Here is a 20,393-nt window from a genome sequence, read left to right as displayed (position 1 = left end):
CAATCTGTGGCGAAACCGAGATTCCCTCCAGCGGCCGCCCTGAAAAAATTAAGGCCACTTTTAGCACTTTCAGCGTCTCTAATTTAAGTGGCAGCAGCAGCAGCTCCTCCTCCTTGCTCCGTTTCGTCCTCACGACAGGGAAGCTGCGGCCGCCCCACACCAGCGACCGGGGGGGGGGGTCGAACAGCGCCAGCCGCCGCTCTCCCCCAACTTTTTCTTCATGTTTGTTCCCCCACCCCCAAGCCTGTCAACGTTGCAGAGCGGCGGCGGCACAGGCGCTGCTGAAGGAGCGGCACCTCCCGCGGCGGTTAGGGCCGGGCCGGCGCCCGCCAGCTCCCGTCGCGGGTGGGCCCGGTGGTGCCAAGACGAAGCGGCCGCGGCTTCGCCAGGGGAAAGTGGGAGCCTAGGACCGGACCGAGCCGAGCCGAGCCGAGCCAGGCCAGGCCGAGCCCCTCCGCCGCCTCCTCCCGGCGCTTCCCAGAGGAGCCTCCTCCCCGGCCCCGCGCGGCCGCCAGACCGGCCTGCCCGGGTGCAACCAACTGCCGCGGCAGATAGAGGGGGGAGGAGAGCGCGCCCCTTATAATGTGCGCACGGCAGCTCTCCCGGCTCCCCCACCCCCGGCTGTACCACTTCGCTAGCTGTCCGGCGCTGAGGCACGTCAGGCAGGAACGTACCAACGCTGTGGAGAGAAAGGGGTAGCCGAGAAGGTCGCCTGACAAGGAGAGGTCACGTTCAAAGGCGCAACGCCGATTCTCGGTCTCGTTGTTTTGGCCGAGCTGTCCGAGACTGCCACAGCCTCACTAGGGCTCTCCCTCGCAGCGGGAAAGGAGGAGGAGCCGCCTCTCCTCTTTAACCCTTCCCCGGCGGGACGGGGATAGGCCGTCCCGCTGGGCAGCTGCCCCCGCCCCCCGCCCCCCCCGCGCGCGCGCGCTCAGCGTTCTTCCCGGATCGCTGCCGACTCCCGCCGCTGCTGCTGGTTCCGCGGGGCGCGTGAGCGGGCGGGCGGCAGGGGCGGACCCTGCTGGTAGCGGCCCGACATGTCGGTGGCGTTCGCGGCCCCGAGGCAGCGGGGGAAAGGAGAGATCACGCCGGCCGCCATCCAGAAGGTGAGGGCGAAAGGAGAGGAGGGGCCAGGCTTCGGCTTCGGGGGCTGCAGCTGCTTCCTGCCGCCGGGCCGCGCGGGGAAGAGGGTGGCGGAGCCGCCGCCGCGGAGCGCCAAGGCCCCGGCGCGGGGTGGGGGAGCGGCTGGGCCGCGGGGGCGGGCGGGAAGGCGCTGCCTTTCTGCACTTGGGCACTTGTTCGGGGGTCCCGGCGCCGGGCGGGGCGCGGAGGCCGTGGGAGGTGAGGAGGAGGGGGGCGGCCGGGGAGAGGGCAACTGGTGGCCGTGGGCCCCCCTCCCTCCCTGGCTGCCGCGAGTGCTCCCGGGGTTGCCCCTGGGCCGCGGGCGTGAGTTAAGCCGTAAAAACCCGGCCTGGCACGGGGGGAAAACGGAGGAGTCGAGTAACTCCTTCCTGTGAGGGGTGCCTGTAAGTCAGACTTCAGTCGGGTTGTTTGCAAACCCCGCCTAACTTGGGGCTCCGCCTTCCGGAGGTAAGCGGCGACTGCAGCTCCCAAACTTGGTCCAGCTAGTAGTAAGGCTCCCCCCCATAAACTTTTACTGTTATTAAAGGAGAACAGTATGGTCGGAGCCAATGACAGCGAGTCCGGACGACTCCATTTAAGCTGTTGTGGGAGGGAGCAAGTTAACTCTCTAAAGCAAGCAAAGAAGAGCATGTATAGGATTTGTAATAATCCGTGATGTTTTGTATCGGCAGAAGCAAAGGAACATGTTCAAGTTCACTGGTAACTTGGTGGTTTTTAGAAACTTAACTGAAGATTCACGCTGTTATCAGTGTAAGTAGCTGTGAATCAAACAGATTTCAGATGTTTACAAGCTCCTTATGTAGGAGCGCGTCAGGTAGAAACAGCTAACTGTGATTTGGTAAAGAATGAGAGCGACAACAGGGTAGACGTTGCAGGGATCAGGACCTCAGAGAAGACCCCAGAGTTATAATGGAGACTTTTAGGGTAGTGTAGCAGAAGTCGGTGCTTGAGAAGTGTAGGTCGAAAATACGTACCCGCTGGGTGGAAAGCTGCCTAAAGGTAGTCAACAGAGACTTCAGGTCGCTAGGATGCATATGGAGAATGCAGACAATTAAGTTTTTCTTATGTTGTAGTCAAACCATTAATTTAATGGTGGTGTGCTGGCAAAACCCTAGTATAGTTCAAGCTGAAGGATCTTTGTAATATACATAAGCTGTTAGAAGCCCTGGAGGTGTCTTCATCCGGCTGGAAACTAAATTCTCTTTTGATAGTAGGTGTTTATAACTCTTCCAAAGACCTGTTTCAGTTTTCTGTCAGCAGCTACTCAGTCGGACTTGTAGAACACAGTGCCTACAGCCCCATCTACGATACAGTTGTATTCCTTCGTTTGCTTGGCCCTAGCATTCCTTTTTTTAACCCATGAAGAGGTCTGACTTACATGGTGACAGTGAAGAATGCAACCATCTAACTGTCAGTCTGAAGGTCTACCTGTCTGCCCAGCTTTTAAATATCTGCTGCCTTCCTCTGAAAGGTGTGAGACATTTTAAGGAGAGCCTTGATTCAAGGTTTCCTTGGCAAGTGCTTTATTAGACTTTGGTATCAAAGGTATTAGCTCCTTTTCCCTTATTTTTTGTGGTGAAAATGGCCGCTGTGTTTCTTACAATTTTTTCTGGTAGTACATGTGAAATGTGTCTGTGTAGCAGTGTGTTTGTGATCCTCTCCAGAGTGTGCAGCTACAGTTCTGCCTAGTTTCTGAGGCTTAGACAGGAACTCAGAATACTGCAGTTCTGTCTGTGTTTAGTGCTTAATGACAGTTTCCAGATTCAGTGGTTTCAGGCAAAATAATTGCTCAGTGATTGTTCTAGTCACTTCTGGTGAATTACTGGTTTGAATTTGGGAAGACTTGGCTGATTGGGTGATTCTTATGTGTATAAAAGTCCTGGGTGGACTGCATGAGGTTTCTGACTCCATACCCTTTTTGTAGTAGAGATGGATTAGTTGCAAGAAAAGCGTCGTCCCCCCACCCCCAAGTTGTTTAGATTGGATTCCTAGGGAAATAAAGGTGATGTAGTAATACTGTTTGTACTTTCCTTGTAGGAGCATGAGCCTTTTGGCTAGTCTCAGCCATGTTTGGAAGAAGGAAAGTCTTGCAGGTGGTTAAGATACTGTTATTTTTGTGAAATTCAGCAGCTGCCTAAAGGGATCTAAATAGCTTTCCACTGAGAGGAAGCAAAGGGAGAAATCAGTGCAAAATTTTCCATTTGGTTCCATTCTCCATTTAGTTTGATTGACTTGGGTAACTTGGCTGGTAGCTGAGATTAGCCGTGGTTTTCCTTACTTTTTTCATCAGAGATCAGAGTGCGGGACAGTGGTTAAAAAGACATGGTTGTGGGAATGTGCAGCTCTAGGAAACCAGGCTTTAGTTTTTTTCTTGTTTATGGAGTTTGGAACGCCTTACATTCATGAACTTTTTGTAGAAACCCATGAGATCTGCAACTATTCATGATTTCAGGACTACTTTTTTTTTATTTTACCAGAAGAGTAATTCACGCATGTTCATATTCCTGGACACTTCTGAGGTATAATAGATCTATTGTGCCCATTATACAGAATATGTATATAAAGTGCAGTTTAATTAGAGATTTTTAATGTAAATTTGGCCTACCTTTCCAGTGTATTTACTTGAAACAAACTTGTCTGGTACCATTGCATAAGCTCAGTCTCTATCAATACCAATTTTATTATTAAACTTATGAACAGCTGTGGGCTTTAGAAGGAGCAAGGAAATTTGGGGCATAAGCCTCTAAGTAAACTTCTTAGTAGAGATCAAATGAAGAAATGCAAAACTTTGAAAACTTTGTGTGAACTTTGTGTACAACAAGCATAAGTATTTGAATGGGAAGCTTCACAAATGTAGGTGTAATAGTGACTTGAAATCCGTAAACTGAAAGCTGTGAAACTAATTGGAGGGAGATAGGAGCAAAAGTGTGTTCTATAAATAAATAGTTAATGTAGAACTTTTCTAGAAGACTACTTTTCTTTTTTGTTTGTTTTTAAAAAACTCTAAGGAGGAACAAGACTCACATTTATCTTCAATTGCTTCGTAAAACTTACTCCAAAATTCTTTTTTTATCGTTTCAGATGTTGGATGAAAATAACCATCTTATTCAGTGTATAATGGACTATCAGAACAAAGGAAAGACATCTGAATGCTCTCAGTAAGACGTTAATACAAATCTACTGTAGCCTGGGTGAATTTCCATCTAGATCACCGTTCTTGATTTGTCTAGTTCACTTTGTAGGAGAGTTGTGCTGTAAAGAATAGAAAAGCTTTACTACAGATACTACATTTAAAATTTATTTGTCATATGACTATCACTTATATCACTGAACTGTTGCAATTTGACTACTGCAAGTTGATGTCATGATGATGATACTCGTAAAAATGAGGACTGTATAAGCAGGATCTTTTTCCTCTGCATCATAATTACACTTTGGGAAAGAGGTAGTTTTCTTCTTAAACCTTTCAAAATTATGTAGGAATGGGCCTTTCTTCTTCCTGACAGCGTATTTGAAAACTGCCTGCTTATCCCTTGTCCAAGAACAAAAAGGCTTGTCTAAAAGTTTGGCTTGCCAGAATATCCCATGTGGACTTGCTGTCTAGTGGGGGTCTCTGGAGAGTCATCTGAGAGAACTGTGGAAGGAGTAAATTATTAAGAAATATTATTTTCCTGTTACTCTTTTCTGGCATGGGATGATCATGGCACTCTTGTAATCAGACAAATACAGAGTCATGTGACAGACAGGGCGTCTTGGTATGGCTCTTGAACCCTTACTAAAAGAACTGGTAGTCTGAGAGTAGGAGTGGGGGGTCATAAATAGTAGGTATTTTTACTTTAAGGCAATACTTTTATTGTCGCAGAGTTGCTGTTTTAAGCTGTTTCCAAGCCTATAGTTATGTATTCGTAGTCTGTTGCTGCTTTTAAGGTTATTGTGACTGTGGGCTAGATGTTGAGACTCTGGAATGTGATTCTCATCATTCCAAAGCAAACTTTCAAATCTCAGGGTTCTGATGAAATGTTTGCACTTTTCTTGGTCACGATTCACATAAATCTATGATACCTTGCATCTGGGGACATGCTTTAAGGAGCTCTCTTTCCCTAGTGTTTGTGATGGAAGTTAACACTAAACAGCTACACACACACTCGGTATCTCCTGGTGGCTTAGTTTGGGGCAGGAAGTGAAATAGGTGAGAATGATGTTACCCAGCTTTAGATTTTTCATAGCAAGACAGAAGCTGTAGAGAAGGTACGGGCACATAGTTGATGGAGACACTGGGAAAGGTTGGGTAATAGGTAAGTGTGAGGGAAAAGGCTTAGGATTCCTAATAATGGTACTCTTGTAAGTCTCTCAAATCTTGTTTTACATAGGTAACTTCCTTTGCATGTGTAGAATTAAAGTAAATTCTGATGTTATTATATTCATGACTTAAGATCTGTTTTGCTTTTGTTTATTTTGATAGATACCAGCAGATGCTGCATACAAACTTGGTTTACCTAGCCACTATAGCTGACTCCAACCAGAACATGCAGTCTCTACTACCAGCAGTAAGTACAAAATCGTGTGAAAGTAGGGGATAGATTTCATTTGGATTCCTGAATGAAAAAAAAACTGAAACTACACAGAGTGTTTGAGGCAATGATCAAACATTTAGCCTCTGATTTACTGTAGAGTGAATATAAAATGCAGTGTCTCTTCATGCCATATTTGGAGTCTAGTAATCTCACAATTTAGGTCTTGCTCAAAATCTAACATAATTAAATGAAGATTGATATTCTGAATTAAACACACAGTGCGCAGGTTGTCTGGCCTGCCTTGTAGATAGTCTTAGGGTTTTTTTCTCAACTAAGAACTCTAGTGATGTGGCTCTTAGTCAGCTCCTACAACAGTACTCTAGTTTTCCTGTTATGTTAAGGAAAGGTAGGGGGGTGGGGAATTTTTTTTGTTGTTTTTTTTTTTGCTGTATATCGTCCCTCCTTTTGCCTCAGTGGAATGAGGTTGGGTAAATCTTTGTCTGCTTTTTTGTACTCTAGGTGAGTCTCTTAAATTCTTTACCTCTTTCTTGTATCAGAAAGCAGCCTTTTTTAAGGTGGATAATAAGAATACGCAAGAAATAAGGTTGTACAGGCTTAACCTGAAATATTGCTTCACTTTACAAATGGAGCATTTATTCAGTAATACTTGTTGTCTTTTTTTTAATCTGGAGTTTTCTGAATCTATATTCCTGAACTCTTTATTTCATAAGATACCTCCAATTTTTCCACCTTTCTATTGTTTATGGAACAGTAAGGAAAGATATAACAAACATAAAAATAGCTTGCTATCTGTTTGGTTTTTGTGTTAATTGGAAAGCTTGAGGAGTTCATTGTAAGTAACACAAGGAAGTTCTTTGGTTTTTGGTAATAAGACTTTTCTTGAATTAATATAGTGTTGATTCATTTCTGTAATATGAAGCTAAAACGAATGTCTATAAAACAGTCATTCCTAGATACTGGTTTTCACCAACTGAAATTGAATTACTTTTTCTTTGGTCTCTGGAGAAGTGTTCTCCAATCATTGCTACTAGCAAAGCATCCTTTAGAGTTGGTACCTAGAGGACTATAGAAACAGTGCTTCATTATATCCAACCTGTTGTGCCTGTAGAGGCTTCTCTTTTTCTAAATGCGTGCTTGTAGCTGAGGGGGAGGGAAACCTTTAAGAGGTCTGTGTGTATTACTCAACTAATATGTTTTTGGAGGCTTAATTCATACCCTGGTTCTGATGACAACTGGAAATGAATTTGACCTTATCCCAGTCCCTCATGAACAGCCCTGTTCTTAAAGCTGAATATGATGACATTCTCTTCTTAAAAGAAACTGAAGATAGGACTGGGAAAGACTTTTGCAGATCGGGACTGAAGTGCATTTCCGATCTTGAATTTAAGGAATATTCCACAGTAGTGAGAAAATAGCATAGTGTTTTTTGTTTAGGGGTAACAGGGCCAGAAGGGGAGGAATCCCATTTGGACAACTGAGCAGGGGGAATGAAAAGGTAGCTTCTTAGTTTTTCTTTCAAACTAAAATATAAAATGAAATTTAGATCCTCAGTCTTAACCGAAGTGTAGACACTCTGACCTACTAAGTCAAATCTTTGAAGATTTGCCTGAAATGTGGTAACACAACCAGATAAAATGACTTCTTCTTGGGATTTTTAGAAAAATATTCTTTAAATTCTTTCTATCTTTCCAACAAATTTTAGCCGGAATAATTTGGAAATATGTGAGCTACTGCTTTTTTTCAATGCAAGATAAACTACTTCAGATTCTTTTTCCCTTTTTGGCTTTCCGTTTAAGAACTGATGAGGCTCAAGTTGACTTGAAGTATTATGTTTCTGTTCACCATGCTTCTTTGTCAGCTGTTGAACAGTCTTACTGCAGTCAAGGGTTGTGGGTGGCAGCAGTTAACTGTGGAGCAAGATACTTTGTGCGTAAACATGTACTATTTTTAAAAGTAAAATACTTCAACTCCATGATATTGCCATTGCAGTAGTTTCCCACATAACTTAGGAGGGCTTGAGTCTGAATAGCTTCTGAAGTTGGATTGTATCTGACCTATTCATATCTAGAAGATTATTCTTCTAGTAAACTATACTTTCTTTTAAATTTTATCTTTTGTTTTTTCGGATTGTTATCCATTATAACTCTGAAGATATTTCAGAACTTAACTATTAGTTTTTATAAAATGTTTCTTTGTGTGATAAAATGAAGTTGAGAAGAGAATACTACTGTTAAGGTAGTGTTAATACTGAAAAAAAATAGCCAAATGATCAGGTTCATGGAAGTTTTTAATATAAGCTAAAATGACTTGGGCCTGATGATAACTTTGTTGTATCCTCTCACAGTAGTCCTTAGATTTGATGCTTCATACCGCTGGGAAAAATGCTTGTAGTATGTTCTCTTTCACATTTTCTGTCGGGATTACTCAAGATAGTTGCTGCCTCCTTCCTGCCTTTTTTTATTGGACATAAATTTATTTTTTTAATATTTAAAAAGTCAGCTTCTGTCCCTCTGTCCACATCTTTTAGAATGTGCTATTCTAATCAAATGACTGCACATCCTTTCTGAAAGTGTGTTATTGCCTGAAGAGAACAAGACAAATCTTGTACTAAACAGAAATATAGTGAACCAACTCTGCTGTGCAGAGAAATGCTTCTGTAAAGAGGGCCTGGAAGTGAGGAAAAGGTGAAACAGGTGAAGCAAGCATTGCAGGCTCTGGGTTAAGGGGACTGGAAAGAGTTTGAAACTCCACTGTCGTAAGAGATCTCCTGTTATCTTTGTATGCATGATAAATGTAGAGTATTAAATCATAACTTTTGAGTTAAGAGGCTTTCCTTCACATCAGAAGTCGAAGTGCAAGATTAATCTCCTTGAGTCAACCAGTCTCTTCTCAGCCATGTGAACAGCAGCATTACTAAGGACAGGGCTGTTGTCTTCCCAGCTGGACAGGAGTTGTTGCTAAGTCTGCATGTTAAGTTGATGCAACTTTTTGCTGCCTCTTTCTGAGTTGTGGCAGGTACTCTTGGATAGCAGCAGAAAGTCTCTTGGACAGCAATGGAAAGTCTATTTACCACCACCACCACATGGGATAAGCTAGCTTCCCAAAAAGGGCTTGTATAGTGAGAAACAAAACACTTACATTCTTTTGATTTCCACTGGTGCTATTTTTGAGGGAGGCAGCAGCAAAGTATTAGTCGCCTTGAACTGTGGAGAGTAAAAATGCAATTGAAGTTGATTATGTGACTTCCAAGAGAGCCCCTAAAAAATAGTGAAGTATTGTGCGTATGTATGTTTCTGAACACATTGTATCTCAAACTGCAAAACAAGTATCTTGTCCTCCCTGACTTTATTTATTTTTTTTTTTCTTGAGAGAGAATGGCTTAATGGCATTAAAGAGTCATTGCAATCTATTGAATGAAGAGACTTTTCAACTTGCACGTTTCCCTCCACCGTGTGTGTTCATTTGGCCGAATATTTGTAAGAAAATAACCCATCACCATCATTATATTGGGAAGAGCAGAGGGCAATTTTTGTCCTGTATGTGAGCATTTTCTTTTTGGTCTTAGTTTTATAACAGACAAATATTGAAGTCTGCAGGAATTATTTGATTGGAAACATTTGTTTTGTTTTTATAATGAAGAAAAAGTGATTTTTTTTCCCCCAGAGTTTTCTTATGTAATGCAACTTGCCTTCTGTTTTTATTTCAAGAAAGTGATGAAAATACATGCTTATGATTATTACTCACTTCTGTAATGTGCCAGTTTTCTTTTATATTGAAAGTGCTAGTTTCTTCCAGTAGCAAGCTGAACTCTATGTGAAGTGACTTGCAAGAAAACTCATTGTGTTTGAGTTGTAGAAAAGTTTGCACATTTCAATAAATTCTTTCTTAACTTCGTAATACTGGAAAGGTTATTAATAAACTTATTGATAAAAAGTGGGTATTTTTCTTGCTTGAGATAATTCTCTCAAAACTAATACTTTTTGTAGGACTTGTGGAATACCTTAATCTATACTTTTCCCAAACTTGTCACACAGATTAGGGCAGAGTCCATACCATTTTAGTTGCAAAACACTTTTATATAAAATGATGATTGCTTTTTATAAGTGCTCAACATCCACAAATACTGAAATGCTAGTTACTTCCAATCAGCTGCTTAAAGACATAGAACCATTAAACATCACTACCTGAGTAAAACTTTTCTTCAAGTTCTGTGTTGGAAGACAGTTGTTTTGTTTGTTTTGTGTTGTGTGGTTTTGTTGTGGTATGGTTTTTTTTTTTTGTTTTTTTTTTGTTTTTAAAGCTGCAGAGTATGAGTGGCTAAAATAGAAGTCCTCAATGTAAGAATGGTTTTACTCATTCAGTGGAAAGTCTCATATGATCTTAAATACACTTCAGTACTTTTCAAAGGGGTAATAGTCAATCTATGTTTTTAATATACTTGTGATTAATTTGTAGCAAAAACACTGAGTCTTAGGAACTGAACACTGCACTCTACTTTTTCAGTACCTTTATTTTGAACATAAACTTGTCTAAAATATGTTAGTTGAGTTATCTTTTTTTTGAAAAAAACGAGATGACATCCAGAAAAGACAAACATGACTCAGTTTTAATAGCTTAAAATAAAATTTACAAATAAAACTCCTGTTACTGAGGATGAATAATACAATTATTGTCCAGTTATGTGCCAAATGCTTGGGAAAGTCTGATATTGGCAGTAGTATAGCAGAAAATCTGTTAGTGGTATTTGCTTTCCTGCTGGTCACAGCTGGCTTTAAACCTCTGGTTTAGTTCAATGTATGTTGAATGGTAGCGTGTTGATTAAATTAGTTTTAAAGCAGTGTGGTGTATTATTCTGCATTAGCATTTCAGAACACAAGTCCATGCCAAATTCAAGTTCAACTATTTGTAAACTGAATAAATAGAGAACAGAGCAAAAGAAGGGTTGAATGTTTACTGTCAAGAGGCAAGTGAGGTATTAGTCAGAAGTGGAGCTTGGATTTTTAAGAATAATTTGCTCTGATTAAATGTTTGTTAAACAGTTTTAAAAAATCATAATGATTTCTAAAGGCTTTTTGAAAGAGAAACAGTAGGTAGCAGATTTTTTTTTTTGAGAAAGGGAGGAAAGATGTTGCATTCATACCCACCATATTATGCAAGTGTACTCCAAGAGGGTTTGTAGACCACATCACTAACAGTGATTGTGTTATTTAAAACAAGAAATTTGGATATTTCCATTTGGTATGGAATTTCATATTAGAGTAACTTAACCGAAAGAGCAACTTCCTGCTGCTCTTTAAGTGAGAGGCAAGTAGAGACACTGGTTGGTATAGGTAAAAGAAGTAAAGCTTCGTGTTCCTGTATTGTTACTAGAAACCATCAAAATAAATGTGTAAATAAATACATAATTGACAAAAGCTAACCTATTTGTGCCTGTGTCGTCCATGAAGAACTCCAGCTCTTTGTACTCTACCTTTTTATTTGCTATGTTGATTTTGCATAGCAAAAAATATTTCCTGTGTCTTGTGAGCAAGAAGTACATGGGGTAAGCCTTCTTTGGTTATAGTCTGTAGCCCTCAGTTAGTTAGGCTTTGTCACTAAAGAATGGGAGATGTGGGACACTTAGGTTCGTGTTATAGTACTGTATTACTCTAAGAATTCAGCATTACCACTGTGTTAGTGATCTCTGAGACTCAGCACTTTGAACATAAATGGTAAATAAGACTTCCTGAAATTTTACGGTATTACGGATCTGTTAGAGATGAGATTTAATTCTTTACTGCTGTTAGTAGCCTAATTCTTAGGTATGACTGGAATAACAACTCATAAAAGCAGTACATTACCATCTAGCTGTGTAAGTGCTTACGCAGAGGTCTGGTGTGTCTGTATCACTTGATTGTCTTTGCTCCAAGGCCAGCATGCAATCATCTCTGTATTTTCTTTGAGGCTTTAGATGCTATTTGACTTCTGACCTTTCAGTGAACACTCCACCTACGTGTTCATTGTATGTAAAAATATAGTTATGGGATATGAACCAAAGAGAACTAGTTTTACGAGTAGCTACTTGGATTTTTTTGTTTTTTTTTCTTTTTTTTTTTTTTTTTTTGAGTGGAGCATGGCTCTTAAACCAGAAAATTGAAAAACTACTCATTTTGTGAAGGAAGTCTTGTAAAATTGTCAGCAGTACAAGCTTTTTAGAAGACTTAAAGGCAAAACAACCAAAGTTGCTATGATTTAATTTTTGTGGGTTGTTTCTCCCCTAGCCTACGTGTTGAATCTCTGTCACACCACCAGTCCATGTTGATATGCATCTTTTGGGTCCAGTAGTGTCATCCTGCTTTACCAAAAGAGGATTGGGTATACTGCATTTTTAAAAGAATTTTCATATTGTGGATCCTCAGTTTATACATGTATGCGATGGTCTTATAATAAAAATTGCTTTTCCAGGTTGTTTGCTTTGCTCCAGAGGGGCTTTTAAACGTTGGAAAGAAGTTTGGGGGTTGTTTGACAAGATTTCCTTTCGATATTAGTGCTTACACTGACATAACTAGAGCCATACTCTCATCAGTTGCAGTTCTGTCTGATGTTTTAAAGTTATTGTATGATGAACCAATCTGGAGAATCAGTCCAGATTAATTAGGTGGAAAGGGGGATATTTGCATTTCGGATTAGTTCAGATTAACTGCAGGGCTATGTAAATGGCTGTCTTGGCACAACTGGAAGGGTAGTATTGGGAAATGGAGAGCTGCTGGAGGGAACTTCTTAAGCCAGCATTTCCACTAAAATAAAAATAATCAGAATATGGGAATTTAAGCTCTTAGCATGTTAGGAGTGAATCCACAGACCACTAGTGTGGTCCACTTTAACTAAGATCGTTGCTTAAACTTCTGTAAGCTACTTTGCATGTGTTGCTAATCAGGTGTGTCCACACGGGGAGCTAGTGCACTGTACACAAAAACCTACGTACACTGCGTATTAACTCCTGTGGCTGATTTAGAAATCAGTAAAAATTGCAGCCAATTTGAATTAGGAGTGTGCTCTAAAGTGTAATTCTTTGATACATGAAGATGTGATTTGCCTCTCTGTAGTACAGTATCTGTACCATACCTATTTCAACCCTGGGCAGTTTGCTGAGAGCAAAGTATGCAAGCGCATACTTGCTACTTGCATAGTAACATAGATGCAGAGTCCTTTAGCCTGTATGATTTTGCTGTTTCCCCAAGTAAATGCTCTGAGGGTTCTGCAGGATTTTTTCTGTTTTAATTGAGTTTACACAAAGCTTTCTCGCTGGAATAGAGGTGGAATTTTTCTCTTAGGTTAATAAATACAAGCAAAACCTGTGAATATTGGACCAGACATTAAACTGTCTTAAAAGCCAAAGGGGCAGGAGGTGAACAGCTGTGGAACAGAAAGTTCCTCCTTTTGAGCATGGATACAAACTCCATTTTATGAGGGAATTGAGTACCTCTGAAGTTTCTATAGCTTGGTGTTCCCCAAGTTAATGTCCACAGTTAACTTATTCCTAGTCACTTAAAATAAAACCATCTGAATTCATACTAGATTATTTAACTTTTGATTTACATAATCTCTAGTTCTATCAGGAGTTAAGAATTTTGTGTGACTAGTTTTTAAATATCAGAAGGGTATTGCTATGTGGACGTCAAGTATTTTAGGGTTAAATTTTCTGGTTGTTAAAATGATGCTGAAGAATAGTTGTACAGTGAAATATTTTCGTACAGTGACACATGCAATTTGGAACAACTAAAGGTTCCAGTTTCCTCTTTGAACAAAGTCTTTTGGTGTTATACTATGCACTCGCTATTTTAAAATTTTATTCAAATATTAAGTCGGACTTTCTCTGATTTTTATTTTTTTTTTAAGATACTGATGTAAATTGAGATTTATAACCTGGTTGTCATTCTAAATTTAGAATTCCTTACTGCTAGTGTCACAACTGGTACTCCAACAGTGGCAGCACAAATTACATTTGTAATTAATATCACTATTTAGACAAGATTGTAAATGCTTTTCACATAGAAATCCTCCCTACCCCCAAATACTACACTTATGAGAATTTATATAGATTCTTGATTTTTTTTTTTTTTTTAATTTAAGATAGTTTCAGTACTAGAATACCCTGCTCCTTGTAGAGGAAGAGTCATAACCCAATTAAATAAATCTCACCTCTTTCAAATCTCAGAAATGTATTCCTTTATGATCTTATTTCCCAGTCTGACACCTCAGTAAGTCCTCTGCAGGTGCCGTCACCACCTATCAACAGACTACTATTCTCTGAGACCGGGACAGGTGCTGTGATATTAGCAATGTGATACTAGCAGGGCAGGGTACCTCCTGGGATGGGATATTTTGCTTTGCAGAAAATAGTATTTGAGAACTGAAAACAAAGATGATTGATTAAATCCTATCTTAGAGCTTCTCTTAGAAAGATCAGAAGGCTTTTATGTTTGTGTTCTATGTAGCTTTTATTTGTTATTCTGCGAGAAATTCAAGAAAAATGTATTTCTGATCGCGTACAAATATCTATTGCTATTTGTATTGATTATGTCTTTTACATTTTATTGATGACTGAGTTGGTATTCCATCTCAGTTTTTATAACAATAAATGTTCCATAAAGAAATCTTTCAACCTGCTATCGATGGTAGGAAAAATCTGGTAGTATAAAGTAGGGAAGAGAAGAGATGATAGATGAAAGTTCCAGGTGTACAATTCTACCACAACAGCTTTTATTGTTTGCAGTCTTGCATTTGATACAATTTATTATTTAAAAAAAATCCTCTAAAAAATGCAGTTTGGCTATTGTTTTAAGTATATGCTTTCACATAACTTTTGCATTTAATAGGATTTTGTTTCCTGGAAGTTACTAGTTAAAATCTAATTGATTTTTTTCTTATCTCTGTTTTTTTTTTTTGTTACAACTGCAGGTCAGTTTCAGTCTTTTTCCAGTTCAGATTTCCACAGTTGGACAAAATAGCTTATAATTTTTTTTTTCATGCTCTGATAAATTTTAAATGCTCATCGCAGCTATAAATTGTAATCTGTGTGTTTAGGGAACTGAGCCAGAAATTAGTGTTTAGCAAGTGAAGCTATGTCTAACATCTAATTCTTTAATTTACTTTTTACTGACAGTAAAATATTTAACATTTACTACTACATAGTTGCAATAAAATCAGCAGTGATTTTAATTTCCATTCCTTTCTGTTGCTTACCCAGTAGAAAGAGGGAAGTAGCCTTTCCTTTGGTTTTGTGAACCTAACAGACATTTGAATGTCATTTAACCCCTCAAATCTAGGCTGGATGGGTAGGGTTCATGTTGGGTAACTTTCTTTTGACAAGGTGTGGGGAGTTTCTTTTTCTTTTTGTGTTTCTTAATTATTTGGCTTTCGAATACTGTGTGGTCATTTTGTATTTTAAAAGGTCTTTATCGTGAGTAGTGCATATTACTGGAGACAGTAAATTTCCTTAACTTCTGTAAAAAATAAAAAAAGATTAAATGACCCAGGTTTTGTAGTTTCAGGGTTTTTCTTGTTTGTTTTTATTTTAAATTAAAGATTATTTAAGTTTATCACTTGTAAAAAAGCCTGAATCAACTGTGATAGAAATAGGGAAGTTACCATTTTAAAACATTTTTTTCTTGTTTTCTTCTGGCTGTGGCCAGTAGAACAATACTCTGGAGGAATTTCACTGAGTAATAGTTGTATCTGCAGGAGACATTTCTTTTTAATTACTGTCAAGTAGTGATTGTTTTATGATCCTGACATGAAGGCTTATGACACACTTTTAAAATATCCTTTAAGTTTCGATTGGATATATGTATGTGTAATTGTCTCTGAATTTTATTTAAACTTTGTTCTGGTGTCTCGTGTTGATGAATTCCTCAGGTTTATGTGATTTATGTGGTGTCTTGTATATTTAATGTTATTCCTCAATTTATTGACCATTCTCCTGGGGTTTTCTTTATTGTTAAAGCATAAATTGGAAGATCTACTTTTTGTATGTATCATATGTTAAATTGTATTTCTGTCGTATCCTCTTGTGTTCATTTCCTTTCGATGTAAAAAAAAAAAAAATAAATTGCAAAAATATATCCTTTTTGACTTGTTTCATGTGAAAGACATTCAAAATCTTAAATTACTGGTTATTTGTCTTTGAAATCCTTCTGCTTTTACAGTATCTTTTTGTGATTGCTTTCCTCAAATCAAACATGTATCGTGATCACAAATACGATGGCATTTTTTCCATTTTTCCTTGCATGTTGTACCTAATTTTGATATATCAAGTCCTGCAGGTAATGAGAACATACCTGAACATAAGTGTTTTTGAATGGTTTTTATGGATAACTTTGAAATTATTTTTTTCCCACCAAACTGTCTTGAGTAGTGGTCAGGTTTTTTTGGTTTTTTTTTTTGGTTTTTTTTGCTGTGTTTTTTTTTTTCCCCCTCCTGGTTTAGTTGCAATAGGAGTTTCCTGTCTCTGTAGAATAAGTGGTTCAAAATTCAGTGTAAATTGTATTTATCTATATTGAATTTCACCTGGCACCATTCTACTTACTCTTTCTTCTATAGTTTTCAGACATTAGTTTTGCAACATCTTCAGATGTTGACTTTTACAGACATATTTTCAGGGGGCCTCTATATGACGTCCCTGTGTTGACACTTTACTAACTCATATTTATTTTTATTATTCTTGGAGTTTTATAATACTCTATTTACTTGTAGCGTGGGGAACAAGGCTCACAGATTTATGATTCCTAGAATTGGTCTTACTACTTCTTTATAATAAGAGGTACAGTGTTCACCTACCTTCTAGTCATCTTATGAGGTAGTTTATTTTAATGAAAGATTGAATTTTGTAGCAGCTTGGACCTTTCCCTTGCATTATTTTGCAGAATGTGAAATCAGTTCATATAGGTCTTTTGGCTGTTTCCGTATCCAGAAGCTCGTCTTGCTAAAGTATTTTCTGGTAGTACATTTTTGGGTGTTTTTAATTACTCCCTTGGTTCTTTCATTTCCCTTTGGTTTGTGAAGACTTTTGCAGGTTTTTGTATCTAATGGGATTTTTAAAGTCCTTAATACTTTTTTTTTTCCCTGTCCTTGAATGTTTACACTCAATGCTGTTTTTTTGGTCACTGCAGTGTTTGTCTTAATGTTAAACAATAGTTGTTTTAAAAACTTCTAGAATACATTTCAAAGTTAGAATATATAGTTTTGTCTCAAATAACCTTTGGAGGTTTTTTTGGTCCATCTTTCCATGCATAAGGGTATGCCCATGTTAGTGCAATAACACCTGCAGGATAGTTAAAACCTATGATCTAATATTTTTTTTAGTACTTTCTAGTATTTTTCATTATCAGCATGCTGTGTGAACATTGGATTTACCAGTGATTTATACTTGGAATCTAAGAAGTTTGTTTTAATTCTGAAAGTATTTTGACTTGGGTGTTTTTTGGCTTTGCTCTCTTTGCTGAAATGAGGCTGTTGTTACACTGAGCTCTAGCGGCTCATATGGAGGTACCAACTGTGTTGGTTTTGCTGGTATTCCAAAAAATACTTTCTAAATAAAAATTTAAAACAGTCTCTTTGTTTTCTTTTTTGTTTGTTTCTCCGTATATCAGTTTTAGATAATTTGTTAGATACGAAAGTAGGATGATAGTGAGCTTTTGAAGGTGAAGGGAAGGAAGACTTAACTGAAGCGGCCTTACTTTGGTTGCTCATTAGTGGAGGAAGATCGAGCAAAATGAACAGCATTTCACTCTCACAGTTCAGAGAGTAGAGCTGCCTTTTCTACCTTCTGCCACTTCTGCTATAGGATGAGGAATAAACTTGCTTATAAAAGGTCATTCTCTTCGTTATGGAGGGATGAAAGGAATTTAGTAAGAGAAGTCATCTACTTGCTTGCGTTTTCCTTCATCTCCTTTCTTCTTCCTGCTGAAAAAAACCCCTATCACTAATTTCTGGAGGAATATTTAAAAACATTGTGGGGAATACAATACTTGCTTGAGGTATTTGAAGAAATGTTGAGAAAATAAATAAATATCATTCCCCAGTTCCCCCTCAGAAGTGAATACATGTGTGTGTCTCTATTACCCAGATGTTGCCATCACCAAGGCCAAAAAGCGGTCGTGCCTTACACTCATTTGGAAAGTGTTACTCTTTTCTACTGTACTACGTCTTGTCTTTATGAATGTCCTGATGAGCAGGTGTAGGTAGAAGGGGGGCTGGGCTAGATGGGTACTTGGGGATCACCCACTTGGTGCTTTCTATGAAGAGAACTGTTGAAAAAATACACACACGTTTGTCTCATGGGAAGGGTTTTGCATGAATAGTTACAGCCTTTTAGAGAGGGTCCTCAAAAGTCAGAGACCCAGGTGTTTGCTCTCACAGAGATGATTTTTATTCCCCTGAAAGCATTTGACTAGGGTAGGTGAGAGGATTATATGGTCTTGCAGGCATTTTTAATAAGAAAGCGAAGCTGGCTACTAGCAGTTTCTATGTCTCCTTACGTTGCTGTGAGTAGAACCTAATAGTAAATTCCCCCTTGTATTTACTGTTTTTCTTGCTCTCCCTCTTTGAACTCTCAAGGTTATTCAGTTATTTTCCTCACAATTTCATTAGGAAATTTGCCAAAAACATCCTTTCTAGGCAGCTGTCTCTGGACCTTTGGAGGCCAGCACTAATGTGCTTCCAGTCTGTAGGGGGTGTTTGGCATGAAATTCTGAACTAGGCCTTCAGCGCTTCGGGGGAGAGAGGGGAAGAGATTGCAAACGTTTTACCACACCCAGGTGCAAATTTTTGCTAGTCTATTAGCATTCAGAGGCTTTCATCTCTTGTTGTACCTGTTTGGTCCTGATGCAAGGTCTGTTAACAGCAATAAATTGTTGATGTGAGAGAATTATAATGGAAGAGTTATTTTTCTGTTCACCAAATGTTGCTTTGAAGGAAAGCTTTTGTGTGTGTGGGAGGGAGCAACGCCAGCAATCTTAAACTGTTCAGATATAATTTTTTAATGAGGCATTGATTTGTGTTTTTTTTTTTTATTTTAAAACGGTGCTTGGATGTGCTGTAGTGTTGTCTGCATGCAATACTTCATGTAAAATTGATTGAAATATTAAACATTTTGCTGAAATTAATATTGGGAGGAGTTAAACGTATCAGAGCAAGAAATGTGTTTCAGTGCTTTCTTTCCTAGCCCGCTTAACAATATAGGCAACTGCTGTACCATATGTACATATAATATATTTGTCAGACTAACTGCTTCTCGTGTTTGACTAAACTGTCTCCTTTCAGCCACCCACACAGAATATGCCTATGGGTCCGGGAGGGATGAGTCAGAGCGGCCCTCCCCCACCTCCGCGCTCCCACAACATGTCTTCAGATGGTATGGTAGGTGGGGGCCCTCCTGCACCACACATGCAGAACCAGATGAACGGCCAGATGCCTGGTAAGTTTTTCTCCTCTAAGACATTAACACCAGCGTTGCCTGGCAACTGAAACGACATGGGGGCTCAAGGGATACTAGATTGTTGATGACAAAACTGCTTTGAATGCCCCCGAGTACAAGCTCTCTTAGAGTTTGTTAGCTACAGAGCTACGTGACCTGTATTCAGTGTTTATCAGGCTGCCCTTGGGCTTTGATGTAGCTGACACACAGCATTCCTCTGATGAACAGAACTGGCTAAATTTAGTCTGTTTGAAACTGTGCAGTACAGCTGGCTTTAGAAGGCTTATTGGGGAAAGGTATTGGCCTGTGGCTGAGTGAACACAAATCCTTCCATAGAAAAGATAATGTGAAATAATTGTAGCTAAATAATTTGATAATAATAAAATAGACACATCTTAAAGAGGGCGTTTTGAATGTGGGCAAATGTTTTTTAAAAAATCACTTTTATACAGAAAGTCATCCAGCTTCCACTAATCCTCTATGTTTTTTATTATGGAAGATCTGTTGAATCATAAGGGATTTGTAAAGAAATGGCCTCCAGATTATTGTTCTAGGTGTAAATTTTAAGTCAGTTTTTATGCCATCCTGTTTTGTAATAAAAAGAAAAGTGCTTGGGAAGTCAGAAACAAAGCAGTGAAACAAGATGATAAAATTCCACATTGTACCTACCAGTACTGGCTTTGGGGTAACTATTCCCTTTAGCAGTCAGATGAGAATGGAGTAGGCCCTGGAAAAGCTTGCTTCTTTATATAGAAGCTGTTTTCCAGAATTTCCACTCATAAAACCATACTGCCTATTTCATGTGAATTGGCTTGCAGCTTAAAATTGCATTCCCAGGGTTGCTTTTGTTCAGGACCCCTTCAATTTTTTGTGTGAAGGAACTCTTCGTACAGAAGCCCTTCAAGGTATTGGTTCTTCCAAGAAAGGAGACTGCTGTCAAAGGATCTTTGAAAATTCAGCTCTCAGTGGTCACAAGAATAAGCTCCATGACAGCAAACACAGAAAATAACTATGCAAAACTTAACATGAAGTAAAAAATATGAGTGCTACAGTCTCTCATTTCTGTGCAAATCTTGATAAAATGGACCTGATAGTGACAGCTTTTCTGAAAAGAGTAGCTGAATAGCCTCCAGAGGCTATGTGTAACAAGTGTAATAAAAGATCTGGAGAAGAAGTTAGTTTCATCATACATGTTGATCATGGTCTGCATTAGGAAGTGGAAGGAGCAATATAAGCTGCTCCCTAAGTAGGGCAGAGAG

General features: G+C 39.1%; 1 protein-coding gene across 3 annotated transcripts in view; it reads left to right on the top strand.

The window, feature by feature from the left end:
• Positions 1-716: 716 nt before the first annotated feature.
• The window catches only part of SS18 (SS18 subunit of BAF chromatin remodeling complex), a 44,168-nt gene continuing 24,491 nt past the window's right edge, over positions 717-20,393 (top strand). For 2 of the 3 annotated variants that reach the window (XM_086740754.1, XM_086740752.1), the window contains exons 1-4: positions 717-1,106; positions 4,225-4,301; positions 5,606-5,690; positions 18,981-19,134. In XM_086740754.1, coding sequence (XP_086596880.1) covers positions 1,038-1,106; positions 4,225-4,301; positions 5,606-5,690; positions 18,981-19,134 — 385 coding nt within the window. In that variant the 5' untranslated portion in view covers positions 717-1,037. The remainder of the gene's footprint in view (positions 1,107-4,224; positions 4,302-5,605; positions 5,691-18,980; positions 19,135-20,393) is intronic. The other variant, XM_086740753.1, reaches the window with a different exon arrangement.

This window comes from Chlamydotis macqueenii, chromosome 2 (assembly GCF_036417535.1).
Source record: "Chlamydotis macqueenii isolate bChlMac1 chromosome 2, bChlMac1.mat, whole genome shotgun sequence".
Lineage (NCBI taxonomy): Eukaryota > Metazoa > Chordata > Aves > Otidiformes > Otididae > Chlamydotis > Chlamydotis macqueenii.
The sequence above is the reverse complement of the archived record's forward strand: the minus strand, read 5'-3'. Positions and strand labels throughout refer to the sequence as shown.